This window comes from Cupressus sempervirens, chromosome 8 (assembly GCF_028749045.1).
Source record: "Cupressus sempervirens isolate cs-2001-9-10 chromosome 8, ASM2874904v1, whole genome shotgun sequence".
NCBI lineage: Eukaryota > Viridiplantae > Streptophyta > Pinopsida > Cupressales > Cupressaceae > Cupressus > Cupressus sempervirens.
In genome coordinates this window covers 603954330-603977837 of record NC_143125.1, presented here as the reverse complement: position 1 = coordinate 603977837, position 23508 = coordinate 603954330, and the positions used below count along the sequence as shown (strand labels likewise).

At 36.2% G+C, this 23508-nt stretch overlaps 1 protein-coding gene across 3 annotated transcripts in view; it reads left to right on the top strand.

Moving 5' to 3' along the window:
* Window positions 1–23508, top strand: part of LOC149543877 (uncharacterized) — a 127759-nt gene that overhangs the window by 16201 nt on the left and 88050 nt on the right. For all 3 annotated transcript variants that reach the window (XR_016355723.1, XM_089798541.1, XM_089798543.1), the window contains exons 2-4: window positions 7923–8148; window positions 8355–8423; window positions 9418–9468. Coding sequence is in view for 2 of the 3 variants with exons in the window: in XM_089798541.1 (XP_089654667.1) it covers window positions 7923–8148; window positions 8355–8423; window positions 9418–9468 (346 nt within the window). In the remaining variant the exon portion in view is untranslated. The remainder of the gene's footprint in view (window positions 1–7922; window positions 8149–8354; window positions 8424–9417; window positions 9469–23508) is intronic.

Sequence of the window (23508 nt, the reverse complement as noted above, 5' to 3'; positions counted from 1 at the left end):
ATATATGTATATTTATACTAGTCTCATAGGTTTAACCGACTGAAGCTACCAAACATTAACATACTTTCCATATCACCTATAGGTGAAAAGTTACTCTTCTTGAATTCAACTTGTTAGATGATCGGGTAGATTCTAATCACCATTGAAAGAGAGATCATTCTATTGTAAGGTCTTGACTACTTTTCATTGTTTCAATAATTGCCAAGAAGGCGGAGAAAGGTTCGATGCTTAAGCTTGAAACATGGCCTTGCATATTCTGTATCATACTTCAAACTGACGTCGGCAGTCTTTGGGCAACCAATATAAGATTGCTTCAGACTAACTCTTTCTGAGTGCATTTGATTGAACTTTCTAAGGTCTTCTCAAAAATCATTATGCTCTTATTCTGATTGCACACATCTATTTGATACTTTTCCAAAGTTCTGCATGATGAAAACTATCAAATTGCATATTTGGAGCATGTGGAAAAGCTTCTCCATGGGTAGCAAAGACATCAGAGGACATGCAGTTTTGAGTTCTTGCACTCAGAACTCCTTTGACTTGAGCCTCCACATCGCATGATCACACTAGCCAAACATTTGCATTGCATAAGCCAGTCATTACGATGCATCTTGAATGGTCTAATTTGACATTGGCATTGATAGTAGGCCCTGTGAAATTCCTTGGCAATAACTATTCTGATCAGATTCTCTGGAATGTGTATTTGAAGCCATTGCTTTGTAACACGTTTGTGCCACATGTAATCTCAAATGAATCCTCATATAATTCTTAGTTTTCTCTTCGTTCCATAAAAGACTCTTTTTCTCATATTCGTAGTTTGGCTCTGATACCATGTTAAGTTTTTAGGACCGCTGCAAATGTACTAAGCACTGCCATTATGTTTGGTATGTGTTTTCCAAATGGCAGCGTCCTCTTGTATTTGAATGAGGAATAAACCAAGAGAAGAGACATGTCCCTTCACGAGACATGTCTATTCATCAATATAATTAATATAATGTAATGGCAAAATCAATTATAGTTGTGTGTGTGTGTGTGTGTGTGTGGATCATTGTAATTATATTAATTTCTTTTTGATCTCACAAGTTAATCCTACTAAAGCTACCAAAACATCAACAAGTACAAAAACATGTAAACAACAGGCAGTCCAGAAATATGAATTAGGCTTAGAATGTCACATAATATCATAAAAAACAGCAAATACGCCATAAACTTGTAATGATAATGTCATATCAACATCAAAATATTAAAATAATAACATTGAGTTCATGTATCAGTTTTTCAACTTTCAACAATTGGTCTTTATAATAAGTTTCAATCATCCAATGGATTATCGAAATCTTCTTCATCTTCATCAATGACATCAATTGATTCAAAAACAGTGCCAATGCCAATGGGATCAGCTGCACTAATAACATTCTCTTTTTCCAAGACTTCAAAGGCTTATTACTTTTTCACCACACAGGGAGCTTGCTTCCTTGTAGTTAACATCCAACTTTAAAATTGTTAAAAAGTAGCTTGCAACTTCCGTGACCTATTGAAGATGCTGTTTAATGTCTAAAATATAATTTATCACTATAGAGAGCTTGCAATTAATCAGACAGAGGTCATTATGAGCAGTTGGACGTAAAAATTACAGAGGAAGAAATCTCGATGGCTAGTTTAATTTGACGTAATAAATATCTGAATTTTAGCAAATTTTGTTTTGTAATGTCAAAGATCTTATTCAAATACCATAATAATTGTTTCCTGCACTATATTCTCTTGCATTTTGTCACCACAAAGTGTAGCGTAACAGTATGAAACTTTTTCAACTTAGTTGCACATTTCTTTGAGATTAATTTATTATTTAAATGGCCGACATTGATCAATCAATCGACCTCAATTGGTATAATGAATCCTTTTACTGAAGGTTCTCACTAAGTCCTTTTTATTTTTTCATTTATTAAACATATGCTTGATTTTTGAAGCCTTCAACGTCCTTTTTCTTGTTTTTAAGTGTGTGTTTGCTTGCTTTTGGTCTTTTGGTTTTGCTCAAATTATTGCTTTTTGTTTTCCCTTCGATTCAGTATATCTTGGTTAATCGAAATTGGCAGTTAAAAGATATGACCATTTTAGTGCCCTAAAGGTGGACTCTCTAGATGCAATTGCATGATTTAAAAATCATGTTATATTTTCACATTGACATTCACTTTTTGAAAAATATAACATAAATTTACTTTATGTTATGTTTTTAAGTTACTCTATCACTTAAATTTATCACTTAAGTGACTATAGAGAGCACTTTATTTATATTTTCATGTTGAGTTGCTTTTTAAAATTTTCACAAGTGACTTTATTAACTATATAGTTTGATTTATTTTTGAGTTACTTTATGTTTTATTTAAAACATCTAAGTTAAATATTATTTTTTCAAGTGATATGTGCACATAATATATTAATTATATAGTGTAAATGTTATTTTGGACCCAATTAAGTGATATTTCTTCAAAAATTAATTAGACATGTGCTTAATTTATCACTTAAGTTGTGCATATATATGTTTTTCAACCTATTTACATGTTTATATGGAAATGCCTTTAGAGACCATGATTTTGCACTAAAATGGCATTTTAAAACACTTAAACATGTAAATGCATGTAATTTAAAACATGCAATGCTCTTCCAAGAATGCGATTTGCATCTTACAGACTTTTTAAAAACATGCAGTGACCCTTGGAGAGTGCGATTTTGCACTATAGGCTTGTTTGGACAAGTTTATAAAACATGCAAATGCACTCCAAGGGTGCGATTTTCATAGTAGACCGAGTTTGATGCCATTTAAAACATGCAAACTCCCTTATAGAGTGCAATTTTCCTTTGAAACACATGCAAATGCATTTTAAGAACCCGATTTTGGCTTCCAAGTGCAAAACGTTCATGTTCTTGCTCTCCAAGAACACGTTTTTGCTAAAAGTCTTCAGATTTTCCCTTTCCATGGCATGAAATCTCTCCAACTAGGGTCATTTTTACCTCTTAGTGCATTTCCATGCATTTAGCATTGAAATCTTTGCAAAAAACACTTCATTTCATGGCATTTTGAAGCCACGTTTTGGTGAACAACACCCAGATTTGGGGTATTTTTGGTCACGCTTTTGCTCAAGGAGGAATTGTTTTGCCATTGTAATCCATGCCATTGCTGTTGGTTAACACGTTTTTGCCCTTTAATGCCAAAATCGACTCATGTAATGGCATGTTGAGACCATGTTTTTGTGCAGAAAACATCTAAGAGTCTGGTGTTTTGCAAAAACGGTTTGTGTATTGGAGGTTAAAGACCACGTTTTTGGCATATCCATGCAAAAATGCCTCATTGATTGCTCATTAATATCCATTATTTGCAAGTGTGGAGGAGGTCATAATAGTTGGTTGAAGATTCAAATTTGGAGGAGACTCATTCTTTAAACCTATTAATCTTCCACATTTGGCTCTTTGGTCTCCATCGAATTTGGAGGAGACTCATTCTTTAAACCAATTAATCTTCAACATTTGGCTCTTTGATCTCCAATTAAGTAGACATTTTCAACTTTGCTTGTCAATTCATACTTATCTTGTTATTTTGTTGCATTTTATAGCTTGTTATTGCACACTTGTTCAAAAACAGAATTTCCCCAAATTCTAAATTCGAATTTACATAAGAGAGCAACTTGGTTGTTGACATGTTTGAGTCTAAGACCAAAGGTATGTGCTTTTTTTGTGCTTGTTGTTTTGTTTTCAAAGAGGCTGTAAGTTCTTTCCCTAGAACGCAAGATTATTTCACTTTGCACCTTTTCATGCAAGTGCATCGTTTTATTCCACATCTATCATTAGATACCATAGCAAATTGTATCTCATTCTCCATATGCGTTTACATGTAATCTCGTCCCTCATCCGCACTTATATGTAATCTCATTCTTCATCTGCACTTACATGCATTTCCATCCTCTGAACCAAATTGCATGTTCGCGCAAAAACAATGATTACATGGTGATTTATATGTAATTGCATCTAGAGAACCCAATTTTGGCTAAAGGTCAACTTTTTGAGAGCCAAAATTCTCATTTGCACACGTTTCCATGTGCCTAGCCTTCATTTCTCAAAGCTTTTACATAAAAACCCATCATTACCCATATGGAATCCATCCTTCTAAGTCCGACTTTGGCCCTTTCCATATGCTTTTTAGTCCATTTCCAGCAATCACATGTTCCATGAGTATCTAATCAATACTCCTAAGACCTTGTTCATTCAGACCTGTCATCCACATTCAAAATCCCAAAGTTTTCATGGATCCAATCTCATTGGAAGATGTTTTCAGCTCACGTTGCGACACTCTTCAAGATATGTCAGAACTTCTTCAAAGAATAGAGACATCCCATCGAGAAGATATGCTTTGATCCTCAGGAACTAGTAACTTATTTGGTCTCCATTTTCCCAATGGTTGTTTGAGAACCTGAGTTCATGTGAGAATGGGCCAAGCACTTTGCTTCAAAAAAGAAAAAAAAGAGTTAAAGGCACTGATGGAAAGTTGTTCCGAGTCTACATCCGAATACCATTGAGAAGGTTTTCAAAGATGTTAGAGACTCCATAATGTGTCAATCTACAAAGAAAAATTTGCAACAACTCGAATGAGAAAAAGCTTGATCACATCAAGTTTTCAAATGACAACTGGCAATTCATCAAAGAGAGTTAGAGGAGTTAGAGGCTATCAAAAGACACCACACCATGGTTATCAAGGTGAATGCAGTGGTACAAAATACAAAACTCCCTATCCAGTGATCATTTAGGATTTCATCATCAAGTACAAGGCCTTTGCCAACAATCTACAAGATTGATTCATTCAGAATCAACAACCTCAACATTTTCGAGTGTTTTCCATGTTTGTAGATTAGAGAGGATGAATTGCATGAAATCGAGTAATTACATGTAATTCAATTTATATATCTGTGATATGTAATCCAATAATTTCTCTCGCCTACTTTGATTTGGTCAAAGTTGGTTGAGTTGCTCCCACTTTTACCTCCCTTTTTATCTCAACTTCTTTTCCTATGTAGTGCCCCCTCATTGTAAAAATCATCTTTTATTGTATGCAAGAGAGCTCTAGAGAAATTGTGCAAGCATAACTTTGATTGTGCAGTATTATTTTGAAAGAAAAGTGAATACAAAGAAACAATTGGAGTTGAACTTTGATTGAGTGCAATTGTGACTAGTGCAAGTTAGAAGCTTTGACCGTGATTTGCATTTGTTATCTTTGATTCACGTGTTTTTGTGTTCTTAATAATTGAGTATAAAGAGTTAAGATGCAATTGGAGCCAAAGCTTTGATTGGGAGCAATTGTGGTGATACATAGACTAGAGCTTTGACTGTAGCTTTTATCTCCTTCTTGATTCACAAAAATAGTTAGAATTCTTTACTTCTAGAAGTCTTTGTGCCCCAACAGTAAAGGCTATTCTTATAGTATAGATTAAGACCAAACTTAGAGCCAAATTGGTGTGCTTTCAACTAGCCTTTGAGTTAGTGTCAGTTAATCGGTATCACCATTTACAACTTTAGGTAGAAGTGTAGTTAGAGGTTTCATCTTGTCCATTACTCGCTCCATGGGTATGGGTAAGTGGATTCTTTCCTGAAAGTTAAGAGGAAAGAATACTGGTAATACCCTTTCAAAATCTCTCAACTTGCTTACCTTGAGTTGATCCAAAGAACAGTGAGAAGGGGGAGCCTTCACTTTAAGGTAGGAGAGACTCTGTCGCACACGTTGTGGCTATTCTACCTATTTTGTGACTGAATTTTACCCAAACTATCAGTTGCAAAATATCCACCCAACACACTAAATTATTGAATGTTTTCAGTGGAAATGTGCCTGGGTCTGCCTTGGTTTTACCTTGGTTCGACTTGGGTTCAGCCCAAATGGATCAGCCTGCCTAGGGCGAACCCTTTCCGAACCCAGAGGCGAATTGCACCCAAACCTGGACTTGGTTCAAACTGGACCAATGCCAGGGTCCCAAGTAGGCAAACCAGACTTCCTAGGTTTAAAGTGTTAGATTATTAAAATGGCATGTGTCACGGGCGCCCTTGTGCTCAGAAGACCTTAATTTAGGTCTGGCAGCAGAGGCTCTGCCTCTCAACCATGTTCTGTATTGCAAGAGGGGATGTGTTGAAGATGCTGCCCTTGGATTCTGTGACAGACGCTACCTCTTAACTCCATTGGAGGATGCAGTAGTTTTTTAAAAATAAAACAAAAATAATTTGGGCTACACTAGATGGAAAAGCAGAACTTTCCCCTTTATGTGGCAGAAAATAAAAAAAACAAGTCTCCCGATCAAATCCTGAGCAATTGTGTTCCAATTATATGTTCAGTTTGCAAATTCAATCGGATCTTGAGTAATGCTACAATGATGAAATTAGACTTGTGTCTCTAAATTCATTCTTTATGCATCTATATGCAGTTTCAAAGTTTATTTTGTGTTCTTATGTAAACATTGTAAAGCTTTTCAATTTTTGATTTGGACATGTCTAACTGTAGGATGTCTCCACCTTATTTTTATTATTTTAGAAATATTTTGTGTTTGACATTTTATAGTTTTCTTAATATTAACTTTTTAAAGGCTGTGTTTGCTTTATTTTTCTTAGACAATCTCTAGCTTTATATACATTCATTATTTAGAATAGATTCACTTTCAAGTGTCATCTCATTTTCATAGAATAAAGTTAGTGTTTTTTCTTGAGCAATTATTTTTGTATCAGGAGTCCCTCCAAAGATATGTAATAATCTTTTTACAACCATTTTAATTAAGAAATGAATTTCTTGTGTTGATCAAATATGCTTGTCATTGACATGCAAGACTGTTGACAGCATGGTAATTGCTCGAGGGAGGAGGTGTCAGCAAAATGGCATCAGGCCATTTTATTAGATAGAGGGTGCTACTTTTATCCATGTGTGTGCATGTGCAATTCATCTACAATAATGTATTATGTAACAGTTAATGTATCATCAAGTGAATGAGCATCATCTTCTCAATGATAGGATTTTTTCCATCTCTATGGGCCATGCACATGTCTTCTACTGCAACAAAGTGGTTGGTCTGCTACAAACAGAAATATCAGTCCAAGTGCCACAGCTCTTGTGTGCAGGTTGTTTTGGTTGGGTAATGCTGGACAACTTGAATGGTTTGAATACAGTTGGCAATATTAATACCTAGTGTGTCATTGGATGTGTTACATTTTCTACTTAGTAATTGCTTTCCCTTTCTCATCGATGACTTGACTTATTATTTTTTAAATCAAATGTTTTCTGATATAAAAAGGTTGTTGGCTTGCCAGAAACGAATAATCACAAACCAAGTGTGACATTTCTTATATACAAGTTATTTTGATAAAACGGCGCTGGATACATTCAACAGATTCATTCAAGTAGATTCGTTAATAGATTGCATCTCATGGGTCTATACATTTACTATTCAGTATTTACCATATTCAACAAGAAACTCCAGTGTGGCGATAAGGACTGCATCCCTATCCCCATCCCTACATCTTCACATGACCATAAATATATGCAATATAGCAGGTGCCTTTATTGCTACATCTTCATGTGACCGTAATATATGTACTTTAGCAGTGTCCTTATCCCTACATCTTCATGTGCCTATAGCAATAAATTTATATTTAGTAGAACAGCATCTTTATTCATTTATCACATATCCTCATTTAGATGGCATCTCTGCCCATACCGTGATGTTCTTTATATGTCTTTGAGATTTTGGCCAACATTAAATGCATGCCTAATATTATTTACTGTCTTTACCAAATTACTATTGCTAATGCATTGAATAAGGATGCGTTGATCTAAATTATGGTTTAAGATTTTATGGCTATATCTGTTAAAAATTGATGATTCTTTTTTTCTTGGTATTCAGAGAAGGAAGGATGTACTGTGTTGGTTGTTCCCAGTTTGTCATAAGAGAGAGCGATGCATCTGCTCCAGTTTTGGAATATCCTGTGGAGAGATCTCAAAGTCCTAAGGATGCAGCAACTTTAAATGATCCCGTTAAGAATCCAGCAACTTTAAATGAAGCTGCTGTTCAAAATGGATACATGGACAATGCACATGAAAATCTGTCAGATTCAACTCCTTTTCAACAGGTAAATTCTTCTAATGTTTCTACATTTATTTCTAATGGAGTACCTCAAGTTCATTTCTACATTCATTTCTCACCATAATGAAGGATCTGGCAAAATGCAATCATTGTTCTCTAAAGTACCTATGACTTAGTCTTCTGTAGAATTAGTTGTCAAGGAATATTGGTTTCTACACTTAACAGGTTCCAATATACATGCATATTGTGCAGGTAGACCTGCCATCAAACATGAATGTGGTCCTTTCACAAACATTGTGTACTCTGGTTCAGAAGATTGAGGTTTGTATATTTCGTATTATTTATCACTTATCCTGCTGAATGGTATGCTTAATTGGTGAGTATGGCTGCTTTTGAAACAAATTTATCTCTAGTTGAGATTTGTGAATTAGTGTTGTAGATTTTCTAAGAACATGAATAATTTTATTCAATGTCCGAGTTAGTAGAAATTCTAATATGGTCCAATTTTATCATGTATCTAACTAATCACCATAAGTTGTAGACTGGGAATGTGTAGATATTACAGAATTCTTGCTTCACATAGATTTGTTTGAATTTTAATTTTTAAAGAATACTTGGTCCAAGTCTGATCATCCCTGTGTAATATTTCTGATCACGTAGAAGTTTTTAAAATCATTTTCACTTTAATCTCAAGTGCTCTTTATATTATTGTTGTAATGAAATTTGTTGATTCCAGAAAAGAAAGTCAAACATCTAGCTCCATTAATGATAAATGCTTTTATTGGTTAGCAAAATGCCAAAATATAATTTTTTTTGTCATCTGAAACACCCTTATAAATACAAAACTGTCCTTGTCATATGCCACAATTGGAATGTAAGCAAAGTGAATCCTTCATATGGTCAAGTTGTTATACTCCTTCTGTTTGAGCCTTTTTCTTCACTAGGCCAAGTTTATGAGTAAGTATGTTTCAGTAATTTGCCTTCACTCTTTATAGCTCTTAATTCTAGTGAATATGTTTGCTTGCCTGGTCTCTTGGTGGCAGAACACATTTGCTCTATTTTATATTTTATATTCATTTGAGCAAATGTTTATTTACAGGCACTTTCCATGAATTTCTTTCTACACGATGTTCAGGCTAATTACATAAGCTTATTGAGATGGATTAGATGCAGGCTCACTTATTTACTAATTTAATGAATTTGATATCAATTTTTTAAATGTTTGTCAGTCTTGAAATTCTAATGCCCATGACATTAAGTCTATTCAGAGAACTCTTTAAGATCAATATCTGAGGCAATTTCTTTTTATTGGCAGGAAATGTCAAAGTTGATTGCAGTCACTCATGATCCGCTGGTCATAAAACAGGCAATTGTCCTACTCCTTTTTTTAGTTTTCTATCTTTGGTTTGTTCTTTGAGATGAAAATGCCTGGTAAACAAAGATAAGTTTCTTATTTGACATACAACGTATAAAGCTAATGGATACAATAGAAAGAGAAGTTCTTGAGGTGATTTCCCAATTAGCATTTCTTTATTTTTTTGTTGGTGAGAACTTCAATACCAATTGACAATTTTACATGCAAACGTGTGGCTCTTATGTGAAAGAGTGTAATGTTCCCTTTTTGTAGATGCCCTAATTTTTGTCCTAGTCATAAGTTCCGGGTAGAACAAGAAGTAGTGTAGGATTAGTCACATCATGTACCTGGTTGATATCCTGCAACATGTTTGGAAATCATTAAAACATAACCCACAAACAGGTCTTCCTTATTAGAGGCATAAAAAACATGAATCATTTCAAGTTGGGTTGGAAGTTTAATATAACCATAAGATATATTTAATTTATTGATGGCGTTCAACAGTAGGGGAGATAGGGTAGGGGGCATATTTTTGTGCTTTAATCTTCCCTCTACCCTAGACCCAAGAGCGGATATAATCTCTCTTGGCCTTATGTGGCCTTTGCCATCCATATGAGGGGTTGCACCTAGTGAGGAATCCATAGCAGCTCCCCTGTTTCATAACCATCCTTATTCTGCTTCCAGTGAATAGGGTTCCTCAACATAATAGACAACCAAGGTAAGGGTTTGAGGAAACTACAATAGGGTGTCGAGAGCATCCTTCCATTCTGACCCCAAGGGCGGGGCATCCTTGTGCCCCCTTGGCCTCATGAGACTATTCGTCACCACCATGACGTGGTGTACTTAGAAGAGGACCTTATAACTGTTTCTGCCTCCTTGTACTCCTTTCCTAACCTTAACATGTTCAGTTGTTTCCTTAGGAGAACAAATGAATAGATAAAGCATCTAGAAAGATTAGCAGTTCAAATAAGAAATAATTTGTTAGGTAACATCTTCATCATACATACTATGTATGCATCTCATGCACACCACTGTTGAAGAGGAATGCTATAGCCTGCAATAAATAGTAATCTCTGGTCTGATCCACCTATGTGCTTGATGAACTGATATGCTCTCATGGATCAGTGCTTGTGATCCTTGGCTCAATACCTTCCTCCAAGGAAGTCTTCTCTTTTGTATATCACTATCTCTTTTTGAAGAGTGACGTCTCTTGGAATGAATATATCCTTTGTTAATAAGACTTTTAAATTGTAATCTGTGCTCTTCCATAACTGCTGCACATTAATGCCTTCCCTTTATTACTTTCTTTGCTTAATTACTGTAATATTCCCTTTCTGGGATTGCTCTATAATTAAACCATTAAAATAAGAATTGTGACATCGGTAGATTTATAACTTTATCAATTAAAATGCCCTTTCAATATGATAATCCCTGATTTAGGTCTTGTAATCACCAAAAGAGGAACACGTGCATTTATATATATACAAACCTACTATATTGTCAGTGTAATATAGACAACCAAATGAGGAACATGTGCACACCCACCCACAGACTGTATTGCACCCACAGACTGTATTGTTAGTGTAATATAATCTGAATATATGGCTATGGATTCGTACAATAATTCTTCCATAGGACTATCCTTCACAAATAGTGCCCTTGTATGATGTAACCCATGCCTTATCAAGTAATGACAATTTTTATACAAGTCTTACTCATGCGAGTTATTTCTGTTGTGCCACTCTGAAATCATCTCATCCCAGATTTATGAATTGCAGGGTTTGTAATTTTAAACTAGTTTTCCAAGAGGAGGAACAAGCTTGTATCATCAAATTGATTTGGATTGACCTGATGTATACACTAGTTTATGATCTTCATTATAAATTCATATCTTTGACTTACTCTCTAGCTTATTCAAATATTTTAAATCAACCAAAGTAGAGCACACTTGAGCATACACTTGAAGGTATGAAAGATACACGTGATTATATGAATACATAAGTCATACATGAAGTATACGCATTAACGCATGAAGACATGAAGCATATACAAAGTGGACACATGAATGCATGAAGATAGAAAGCATACACGACTTAGACACATATCTATATATCTAGACTCAAGCATACATATGAGTATATATCTGTAGATGTAGTTCACTTGGTCCACAATGAGTAACCAAATCCAGAAGAGGCAGGAATGTCTGACCAAGACTAGATCCATCTCTTCAAGTAACCAAATCTACAAGAGGCAGGAATGTCCAACTAGGACAAGATCTATCTCTTGGAGCAAACAAATCCACAAGAGGCAGGAACATCCAACCAGAATAATATCCATCTCTTGGAGTGACCAAATCCACTAGAGGAAGGAACGTCTAACCAAGATTAGATCCATCTCTTGGAGTAACCAAATCCACGTGAGGCAGGATTGTCCAACCGAGACTATATCCATCTGTTAGAGTAGTCAATTCAGTCCCTTAGGTTAGAGGAACATGCTCTAATACCACTTGTTATGTCCTTTTGGGTTTCACCCTATAATCATAGATTTCATTAAAAGAAGAATTGTGAGATGGGTAGAGGTATAGCTTTACCAATTAAAATGCCTTTTTAACATGATAAGCCCTGATTTAGGTCCTACTATCACTTATAAGGAACAAGGTGCACACACACACACACAAATTGACTATATTGTTAGTGTAAGTCAGTATACCTGTATGGTTACGGATTCGCACAATAATTGTTCCATATGGACTAGTCTTCACAAATAGTACCTTTGTATGATATAACCCATGCCCATTTGACCATAAACCTTATATAGTGCTTTAATATGATGTTGCCCACGCTCATTCCACTGTAAGCCTTATCTAGCGCCTTTGTATGATGTAAAATGGTCAATTCCACCACAGGACTACCTATCTTGGGAAGCGTTTATCCAATGCTGTATAAATACACATAGTATTCTATCTAAGTTACATATTTCATATGGCAAATTTTTGCAGACTAATGAATATGCTTTACATCATACAAATATAATTAAAATAGAGAAAGCCTGATCCCCTAGTAGTTATATATATTAATTGCATATAAAGCCTTATTTCTAGATTTAAGGTGATAGCATGCAGTATGCTGCAGTCATATTTAGTATACATTCCCTTATCTTCGTTAGTTTGATGCGATACAATTATCTTTAATCATATATATGACAGTGTAAAAAGTATAATGCTTACTACAGTACCTTTGCAAATACATACATATTACAAGTTCTATGTACATCTATAACAGGTAATGTGAACTAATTATGGACAATCAATTTGTTAGTGCACAGCATATGAATTATTATATAAATGCATACTGTAGTGTTGGAGGGTTATCAACTGATGTGCCTGAATGGTTGATCACTTTTGCCTTCACTTTGATTGCTGAAGATCTTAGATTCTGTGCTTGCTGCAGATCGCTGGGGATTATTCCTTCCCTTTTTTAATATCTAATGTTAATGTGTTGAGTTTTCCTTGTTTATTTCTGGTGTTTAGGGTTGCTGTATCATGTTCTTTTCCTTATTCAATGTCTTTCTCTGCTGTTTTGTCTTCTGTTAAATCTCTTCACTGCCATGCCTCTCCTTATTGCTGACTGCATAAGACCTGTTAGAACTGCTGCTGTTTTCTAATTAATGAATAATTCTTTTGATATCCTTGGAAGATTATTGAATGTCTCTTAAGTATGCCACAAGGGATTATGAAGAGAGGGTTTGCGTCTCTTCACAACTTAATTACTTCCAAACAATTTGTGTTTATGTCAAAACTTTTATATTTATTTCCTAACATGAATATCAAGCTAATTAATTTATATTCTTTGATTTATTGATTTATATTTATAATATTAATTTTTAATTATAATTGTTATAAATTGCATAATTATAATTTTATTAGTGTTATTTTCAACCCTATTTTAGAGAGCGGATATTATATTACATTCATCACTTCCTTCCTTTTGTGTCTGCTTGTTACTATATCATCACACTCTTAACCTTTATATCCTTGATCACTAATTTGTGACCATGGCTTTTATCACTTTGTGCCATGTCTCTGATGCAGGAGCACCTAGTGCATTTGTTTGTCCATGAGGCTATTTTTGGCAAAAATCACTTTGTTTTCTTGTTTTGGCCATGGAATTAGATCTTTTAGACTTTTGTATTTGGTTGGGTCAACTAGAGTCTTAGGAAGTCGTCTGAGGTTATTTGACAAATTTTGCCCTAAAGATGTAAAAGTTGTCAACTTTTATTGTAGATGTTGTCATTATGAAGAAGCCATGGGTTTTGTTTGTTACAATTCAAAAATTGGTTTGTTTCTGCTGGAGATGATGCAAAATCATGAAAAGACCCTGTCAGCATCGACCAAGGGTCAGGTAATGTGATTTGGATGGGGAAAGCAATAAAACTATCTCTGATTTCCTGTGTTTTTCTGTTTTATTTTTTCTGTTGCAGAGCTTTCTATGGTCATGTATGACCTGAAACTGATGTGAAACCTATTTGGTTAGTTGATTCTCTGATTCTTCTTTCATTTGCATCTTGCTTTGGCTCAGTTTCATTAAAAATATTTGTGGAAGTTAGAGCAATTTTACTAAAAACAGTCTTGAAAGTCAAGGTGAGGGTTTGAATCAAATATGCTTTGAGGCTTATTCTACCGTTCAAGAAATCTGTAACTCAGCGGAATGGATGGTTTTTGAATGTATTTTAGGATCCATAAATTTGCAGGACCAAGGGAAAGTTCTAGAGGCCATTTTGGTGATGCCCTAGCCTAATATCATCATGTATTAGGCTTGTTTTGCATAGGTAGTCATGATAGAAGGGTGAGTTGATGAGGGTTTCGAGTGTTGGAAATTGTGGAATTAAGACCATATGTGACATGTCTAAGGCTTAGAAATGAATTTGGAACTTTGGTGTGAAGGAATCCAATAGTTGCTTTGTAAAAGTGGCCTAATTTGGTCTACATGCCGATTACTAGTCAATTAATGGGGGATACGCTCCAAAGTAACCCTATCCAAACTTTTTATATGTTGTTAAATGCCGAAAATGGTATCTCAAAATGCTTTTGGTTTGTGACCCACAAGAAGTCATGCCTTGATAAGCCTATTTGGAGGGCTACTGGGAAGACTAGGCCTAGGAAGTGAAAGTTCACCATTAGACGTTTGAAAACCTTCAAAATTGTGAAATATGATATCATTGAAGTCATAGCCTCCCTTTCTCTGCATCAATTGGTATCAGAGCATAGGTCTGATCTGAAAGGGGGAAAACATTGAAAGAAGAGGAAACCCAAATGCCTCCAAAGGGGAATGTCGTTGCAAGGGAAGTCAATGAGTTGAAACAAATGCATGCTAAGGAGATAAACGAGCTGGAAGAGAGATTGACTGCAAGAATTGCAGCCCTAGAATCAAGTCAAAGAAGAGATGAGGTCATGAGGGATGTAAGTGACCAAGAGGAAAAGGAAGATTCCAAGAAGGGTCAGAGGAAGAAATGGATCCTGAGGACTTTGGAATGGCAAGGTTCATAAAATTAGTCAAAGGAGATGGTCGCAAGGCGAAAGTAGACCTACCCATGTATGGAGGAAAGCTAAATGGAGTGGAACACCTAGATTGTATAGGAGCATTGGAGAATCATTTTGAATGCGAAGATGTACAAGAGGATCAAAAGATGAAGGTGACAAAGTCAAAATTGAAGGGACATGCCCTACTTAGGTGGGACATTGTATAGATTGAAAGGATGAAGAAGAAAAATCTAATATAACCTCTTGGGACAGGATGGTGGCAAAACTGAAGGGGAATTTCCTACAAAATGACTACAATGTTCACTTGTATAGGAAGCTGCAAAACCTTAAACAAGAAGAGTTGGATGTGCAAGCATACATAAAAGAATTCTATAAGTTGAGTATAAGGACAGGGCATGAAGAGGGTGATGAAGAAATGGTGGAAGAATGTTACAATTTAGTAATCAAGGCTGAGGAGAAGATCAAAAGAAGACAAGAGCAGAAAGGTAGAGGAAGAGGAAGAAATTTTAGAAGTAGAGGTAATTTTGGAGGAAGAGGACACGCATTAAGGGAACACAGAGAGACAATCAACCACAATGAGGCAATTATAGAGGCAAGAGGCCTAATGGTAGTGGCAGATTGGTTTACAAGGGAGAGGGTCAAACACCTTCCCAGGTAGATGCTATCAATGCAATCAATTTGGTCATAAGCATGGAGTGCTCAGATAAGCAACCCTCAACTTCACATGGGGTTGAAAGGAGAACACAATTAGTGTAGGACAAAGAAAATGGAAGTGTCGATTCCCCTTTTGAACATGCTGCCCCAAAGATATCTTCAATGATGAAAATAACACTAATCAAGGTATCCACAACAAGAGAGCCTCCATAAAGGAGGTTATTGTTCAGAACCACTTGCAAATCTCAAGGTAAGGTATGTAAGGTCATTGTTGATTCCGGTTCTACTGATAATTTGGTGTCCTTAGAAATGGGAGAGAAGTTGAACATGAAGAGAACTCCACATTCCACTCCCTAAAAGGTTTCCTGGTTGAATAAGGACCTACAAGTCTTAGTCAAGCATTGGTTGAATCAAACATTGGAGGATATAGAGCATGGCATCTACTTTTAGGGAGACGATGACAATATGATAGGAGGGCTAAACATGATGGACAAAAGAACATATATGTGATAGATAAGGATACTTCATTCACACTTACACTATTGTAAGATGGACATGGCAAGCAAATTGGGTCTAGTGTCATGTTGGTTAGAGAGAAAGAGTTTGTGAAAACCTTGAAAGAAGAGGGAGGACAGGGATATGCCATTGTAAGCAGACCAAAACCAGTCATGACAACAGCTAAGGGTGACGAGATACCGAATGAAACTCAGGCCTTGTTAAACAAGTACCAAGATATTGCAGTTGATGAACTTTCTAACTCTTTACCACCAATGAGAGATGTAAGCCATCACATAAACCTTATACTTCATGCAACCCTGCCCAACAAATGTTCATATAAGATGACTCCTCAACAGAATAAAGATATAAGGAGCCAGATCCAAGAATTGTTAGATAAAGGCCTAGTAAGGGAGAGTCTAAGCCATGTGTTGTCCCCACTGTTTTGGCACTTAAAAAGGGATGAGATTGGAGAATGTGTACCAAATCAAGGGCGATAAACAAAATCACCATAAGATACTGGTTTCCTATACCTAGGATGGAGGGCTTAATGGATTTTCTTGGAGGGGCTTGTTATTTTCCAAAGATAGACCTAAAAAGTAGTTGTCATGAGATTAGGATCAGAGAGGAAGATGAGTGGAAGATTGCTTTCAAGACAAGTTAAGTATTATATGAATGACTTGTTATGCATTTGGACTCTCAAATGCACCTATTACCTTAATGAGGTCCTAAAACCTTTCATAGGCAAGGTTGTGGTTGTTTACTTGGATTGCATACTTGTTTTCTGCAGGTCTAAAGAGGAACACTTGCAGCACCTTGACATGGTCATGAAGAGACTACATGAAGAGCAGTTGATGATCAACCTCAAGAAGTGTGAGTTCGTTAAGGAGGAGTTGATATACCTTGGTTTTGTAATCTCCATGGATTTTTTGAAGGTGGACCCCAAAAAAGTAGAAGCAATTCTCAGTTGGCCCACTCCAAAATCAGTAGGGGAGGTGGGGAGTTTCGTGAATTGGCTAGTTTTTACAGGAAGTTTGTAAGGAGCTTCAGCCATATTTGCTCTCTAATTATCGACACCATTAAAGGGGATAAAAGGAACAGATTTATGTGGGCTGATGGGGCAGAGAAAAGCTTCCAAATTCTGAAGCAAAAGATAGCACAATGACCCATCTTGGCATTGCCTGATTTCAACAAGGTCTTTACCATAGAGTGCGATACAAGTGGGTATGCAATTGGGGAGTTTTGTGAATTGGCTAGTTTTTACAGGAAGTTTGTAAGGAACTTCAGCCATATTTGCTCTGCAATTATCGACACCATTAAAGGGGATAAAAGGAACAGATTTATGTGGGCTGATGGGGCAGAGAAAAGCTTCCAAATTCTGAAGCAAAAGGTAGCACAATGACCCATCTTGGCATTTTCTGATTTCAACAAGGTCTTTACCATAGAGTGCGATGCAAGTGGGTATGCAATTGGGGCAGTGTTGAGCCCATTGGGCAGATCTATAGCATTTTTAGTGAGAAACTCAATGAAGCATAGAAAAAGTATTCTTCTTATGACTTGGAATTGTATGCCATAATTAAGTCTTAAAAAAGTGAAGACGCTATCCACTTCCTTGGGATTTTTTTTGTTTTTAATGACAATCAAGCTTTGAGTTTCTTGAACAGCTAGGATAAGTTGAGCCATAGACATGTGAAGTGGGCAGAGTACATCCAAAGCTATACTTTCACCATAAAGCACAAAAAGGGACAGCCCAACAAGTTGGTGCAACAGGAGGGTAATGTTGGTGCAAGAAATCCAACTCCAAAGTTTAGGTATTGATGCCTTAAAGGGTATGTATGAAAGTGATGATGATTTCAAGGATATATATGCTGTTTGCAATCAGTTTCATGGTGCTTTTCATGATGAATATTCTGATTTCTTGATTCAAGAGGGCTTGCTGCTTAAGGGTGCTCAGTTGTGTATACCAAATTATTCTGAGGGTTAATCTGATTAAAGCGAAGCATTGTGCAGATTAAGGGGCCATTTTGGTGTGTACAAGACCTTGGAGCAGGTAAGAAAGTATTACTTTTGGCCCAAGATGCAAAGTGGCATTGGATAGTTTATGGAAAGGTGTGTAGTTTGTCAAAAGGCCAAGGGTTCAAACACTAATACCAGTCTCTATCAACCATTACCAGTCCCTAATAGGCCGTGGGAGGCGATTAGCATGGATTTTGTGTTAGGCTTGCCGAAAACTTAGAGAGGACATGATAGTTTATAGTGTATTTTTTGTTGTTGACCGATCAGTAAAATGACACATTTCATACCATGTAGGAGCACTAGTGATGCCAAACATATTGCAGGTTTGTTTTTCAAGGAAGTGGTCAAGATTTATGGCTTACCTTTAACTATTGTTTCAAATAGGGATTCAAAGTTTGTAGGTCACTTTTGGAGGGCTCTTTTGAAAAAGTTGGTTGCAAACTTGACCTTTAGTTCTACCTATCATCCACTAATGGATGGGCAAATTGAAGTCGTCAATAGAACACTTGGAAATCTACTTAGGTGCCTCGCAAAGGAACATGCACAACAAAGGGACTTGGTGCATCCACAAGTTCAATATGCATATAATGATTCCATCAATAAAAGCCTTGGTAGAAGCCCATTTGAGGTGGTTTATGTAGAGGAGTTTTTGAAGTCAGAGATTTGAATGGAGAGGAGTGTTGAAGGAGAGGAATTTGCAAAGGCCATGAAGGATATACATGAATAGGTTAGAGAGAATCTCAAGAAGAGTGGTGAGAAGTACAAGAAGCATGTAGATTTGAAAAGAAGGGATGTCCAATTCAATGTTACACTTGAAGAAAGAAATGCTAGTCAAGGGAAAATACACAAAATTGTAGATGTAGAACATTGGGCCATGTAGGGTGTTCCACAAATTTGAGGCTAATGCACATGAGATAGAACTCACTCCTAGAGTGGCTGGCTCACCAATTTTTAATGTTGTCGACCTCTATCCTTTTAAAGGATTTGTGCTTGTAGGTGAAGAAGTAGGTGCATTAGGAATTCTAGATGAAGATTGGGGTAAGGACCTACCTCCAAGTGAACCTTTGAAGCTTGAATGCATATTGGATAGTAAGGAATTCAAAAGAACAAGGTGCTAGGTCTACCATGAACATCTAGTGAAGTGGAAAGGCCTTCTCGATGAAGATGCAATAGGGATGACAAAGGGGGACATCAAGAAGCATGGATCTGTAACCCAAGATCTAATCTTAGAAGGGACATGAGGTTTTGTTCGCCTTGGGGTATGGTGCATGAGAAGCTAGTGCATTTGTGCCTCCTTGTGGCCATTTGTTACATCCCAAATTTTTGCTACAGTAAATAATATTTTAGCTGCTGGAAAATTTCATGTGAAATTAGTTGTTTAGCGATTTCATTGGAAATAACAGTTCTTGTGAAATTGGTTGTAATGATAAAATTGTTGAGGTATTTCGATTCATGTAAAATGAAACAGCGGTTATTAGTAATATATCACGTGAATGTTAGTTAGCCATTAAGATGAAATTGGAAAAATGAATATCATAGAAATTCTAAGTTGCCGATTCGGATTTGGGGACGGATTCGAGGTTGGGGTTCGGGTTTGTGGGTTCGGGCAAATTTTTTTTCCCATTTGGGTTCGTGGGTGGGTTCGTGAGTATATATATATATATGTTGGAGTTCTTACTGGTAAGGAACATACTAGGTTGCTTTGAACCTAATACCAGGGTGCACAAAACAAAGACTAGACCTAAGGAATAGCTAAAACCTGTATTCAGTTGGGTTTATCTTGGCTCTGGACTAACTTCAACAGAATCACTAGACTCCCTTCACTTTTCGCTCTGCAGGGCCAAGGTGGGCAAACCTCAGGGATATTTATGACTACTTCTATGATAGTCTTCTCTTCAAAAACTACCCCTTATAGAAGAAAGTGGTCAATGTTCTATAATTTACCAATAACTTCCTTATCACAGTAGCTATCTACAACTAAGAAGATATTGCAAATAAGTAACGACCAACAAAATTTAGTTTTTCATTACATAAAATGGTAAATTGATTGTTTGAATTTTGTGTGTTCAGCAACTATATGAATCATCAATTTGCAACTTAAAAATTAGTGACCAGTGTCTTATCCATTGTTATATAGAGTCAAAATTAGCAGCTCAAATCTATTTAATCAACTTGTAACTAAATCTGTCAACAGTGAGCTCTAAATTTCATTCTTATCATATCCTTCTTATAAACCCTAAACCCTATCACTTACAAAAAGCAATTACTTTCTTTGAATTAACAACAATCAGTAAGGGATACACAATTCATCCAAATTGAGTTAAACTGAAAGAAACTTATTCATTTCAATCTCAAGATCACAGATATATAAAGGAGACAAAAGACACAGATATGTAGGATTTTTCCCTTTTGTATTAATTTCCCTTTGAGAAATGAATACAATACTGATAAAACTCAAAGTATAACTCAAAACTAGACAACTTATACTTGATATTCATTGTATTCTGGAGTATACAAAACTGATTACATTCATATAATTACAAAAACTGGACGGATTGCAAAAAAGACATAAAACATGAAAAATTCTACAGACTACCGACCACCACTCCACATCTTGGGAATCCTTATACAGAGGATTGCAACAAGCTTCAGATGGGAGGGCAGGTGTCAAAAACTATCCGGTCAAAAGCAAAAGGAAAAAATCCTCTGAGAGACTTCATTAATACATTCTCTGCAGTTGGAGAATAGACAAGAAAGTGGGTGCAAAAAGTAGATGTCATTTATGGCAAGAGCCTTTGCTTTAACTGTTTTGTCCTCTTCCATCTCCTTCTGTCTTCTCGTAGAAGGTTCATAGTTGTCTCTGTCTAATCATCCTCCTGGGATGGTAGAGCCTTGATGTCTGCTATTAATTCCCATATGACGATGTCCGTATCAATATCAGGCCAAGTGGCATTTCTGATCGTATCTAAATCCTCTAAGCATTTGGTCCACTTGGCATCAGTTATGGCTTTGACCTAAGCAATCACCTTAGACATTTCTGCTTGTATTTTGAAAAGCATATCAATCATATCATAGACTCTAGTAGGACTTGCTTCATATTACAAAAAGACAAAAACTTGGGATGATCAAGAATATTTTCAAAAGATGATGACCATTCTACCCAGTCCTTTATTTTGCCTTCACTGTCCAAAATTGTAGGTATAAAATTTGGTGTCCCTGCAGCAATTGTTTTCATCTTGTTTTGAACTAGCTGCATCTTACCTCCAAAGAAACCATTTAAATCTCTCACCTTGTGAATTGCTTTCCTTGTGTTCACAATGGTTGTCTTTGGAAGGTCCTTTTTCTGTGGAAGTACAGTAACTATATTATCAAAGAATTGAATATAAGGGCCCCATGTGCTAAGTATTGGAGATAATAGAGTAATTGTCTCTGCACATTTGTATTCTACCCCTTCTAATGCAAGGTAGCTGCCATGCACATTTTGAGAAACTGCCTTCAGTGCATTGATCATATGAATTAACAAATTCTTCATAACTTTGATCTCTGCATCTTTTCTAGCTTTTAGCTTCTCTTCATCAATTTCCATAGCATGGCCTAATGTTTCCCCTGTTTCAAATGTCTGGCCCTTTGTTTGCACACCCCTGTCATGGACCTCTATAGTGTTTCTGGCATTTTTCTCAAATCAGCTATGCCCATTTCATGTTTGATGGTCCTCTGTTCCATAACATATGTTTTCTTCATTTCTTCTTCATGGCTCCTTTTTGTTCTCAGAAATCTCTCATACGTTTGTTCTAATTGAGCTTGAAGGGTATGTTTTTGCTCATCAGTCCAACTGAAGTATGCAACCCAAATAGCTGATCATTGGAGGTAAATTGAACATGCTAGAAAATAACATTTCCCCTAGGGGATTCTTTGATTTCCATCAGGGTAGGCTTATCATGCTCAGGAGCTAAACTCCAAATTGCCATTGTTTGAGCATCTGTACTGTAGCCTGACCCTCTTAGTTCTCCATATTAATTCTCATCTTCAAATGAGATTGTTCTTTCTCGTCTTCTCATTTGATCTAGCAAAAAGGATGAGCTAAGATTCCATCCTAGAAAAACAATCATACCACTCCTCATTACCAGGGCCCTTGCCTCCTCAATAGTGAGGCTCTCACATGTAGGGTCATATTCTTGTAGCTTTTTGACTAATCCAGCAACTACCTCATCAGAATCCCCTGGCTTTGTTTGTAGGGAAAGTTCATTTTGTTTTATTTGAAATAGAAAACTCTTGAACTCATCAAATTTTATAAAATTATCATCCGTAATGAATTCACGAGCCTCTATAATTCTGTCATCTATCATTTGAGCTTCCAACTGCAGCTTTTTTGCTCTTTGATCATCGTCGGAAGCTTGAGATATTAAATATCTCCTCCTTATGTGACCAAGTACTTATTGCCTCTTGGCAGGATTTGAAGGGCCTTTTGTTGGGCTTTCTTAGGTAATTCAACCATTTTTTGCTTTTTATGTCTCTTTTCTGCCCACTCAGAACTCTCAGGAACATCTTCTTCAGCCTCTTCTTCTTCAACTTGGTCCTCCTCATCATAGTCTTCAACAACATTTCGTCATCTGAGTACTTAGGGTCGATCTTTTTTCTGATTGCCTCTGGAACTTGGGCTGCTAATTCATCAAAATTTGTCACACACTTTTCCAATTTTGACCAGTGATCCTCATTAGGATAGAAACCTTTGAAATTTGAATTTGCCTTTTTCATCTCGTACTCAAAACTGACAATATCTCTATACTTAATCATTCTTTCTCTACATTCACCTTCATTCAACTTATCAACAATGACATCCTCTTCCCACATGGGTTTTGTAGGAGCCAGGGTATATCCTCTCATATTTTTAGGGCATGTCTAATCACATTGAAAGGATCATAAGTCCTAGCTAGCGCAGTTGGCAGTTTATATTTTCTCAAAAACTCATTTGTTCCCTCAATGGCATTCTTGCCAATCTCAAAATCTCCCACTTTGGTACATCTACAAAGGAAAGTTCCTTTTTTAACATCTTTGCCTAAGTATTCTCTGTTTAAAGAGATCAGTTGCCAGAATACTTCCACAAACACTAACCTTTCAGGTACATATTTAGGTAAAATATGGGGTGGCTGAGGGCATCCAAAAACCCTAATAACAGTATATTCTTCAAATAAAAAAGACACTACCCCAATTGCGAGTTAATTGCTTCCCAACATCAAAGCACAGTTTAGGTTTAACAAGCTTTCTTACACTCCTAGGGATTCTTTCAATTAACAACCCTATCATTTTTAAGACTGGATAAACAAAATCATTATAAAAAGCAATTACAC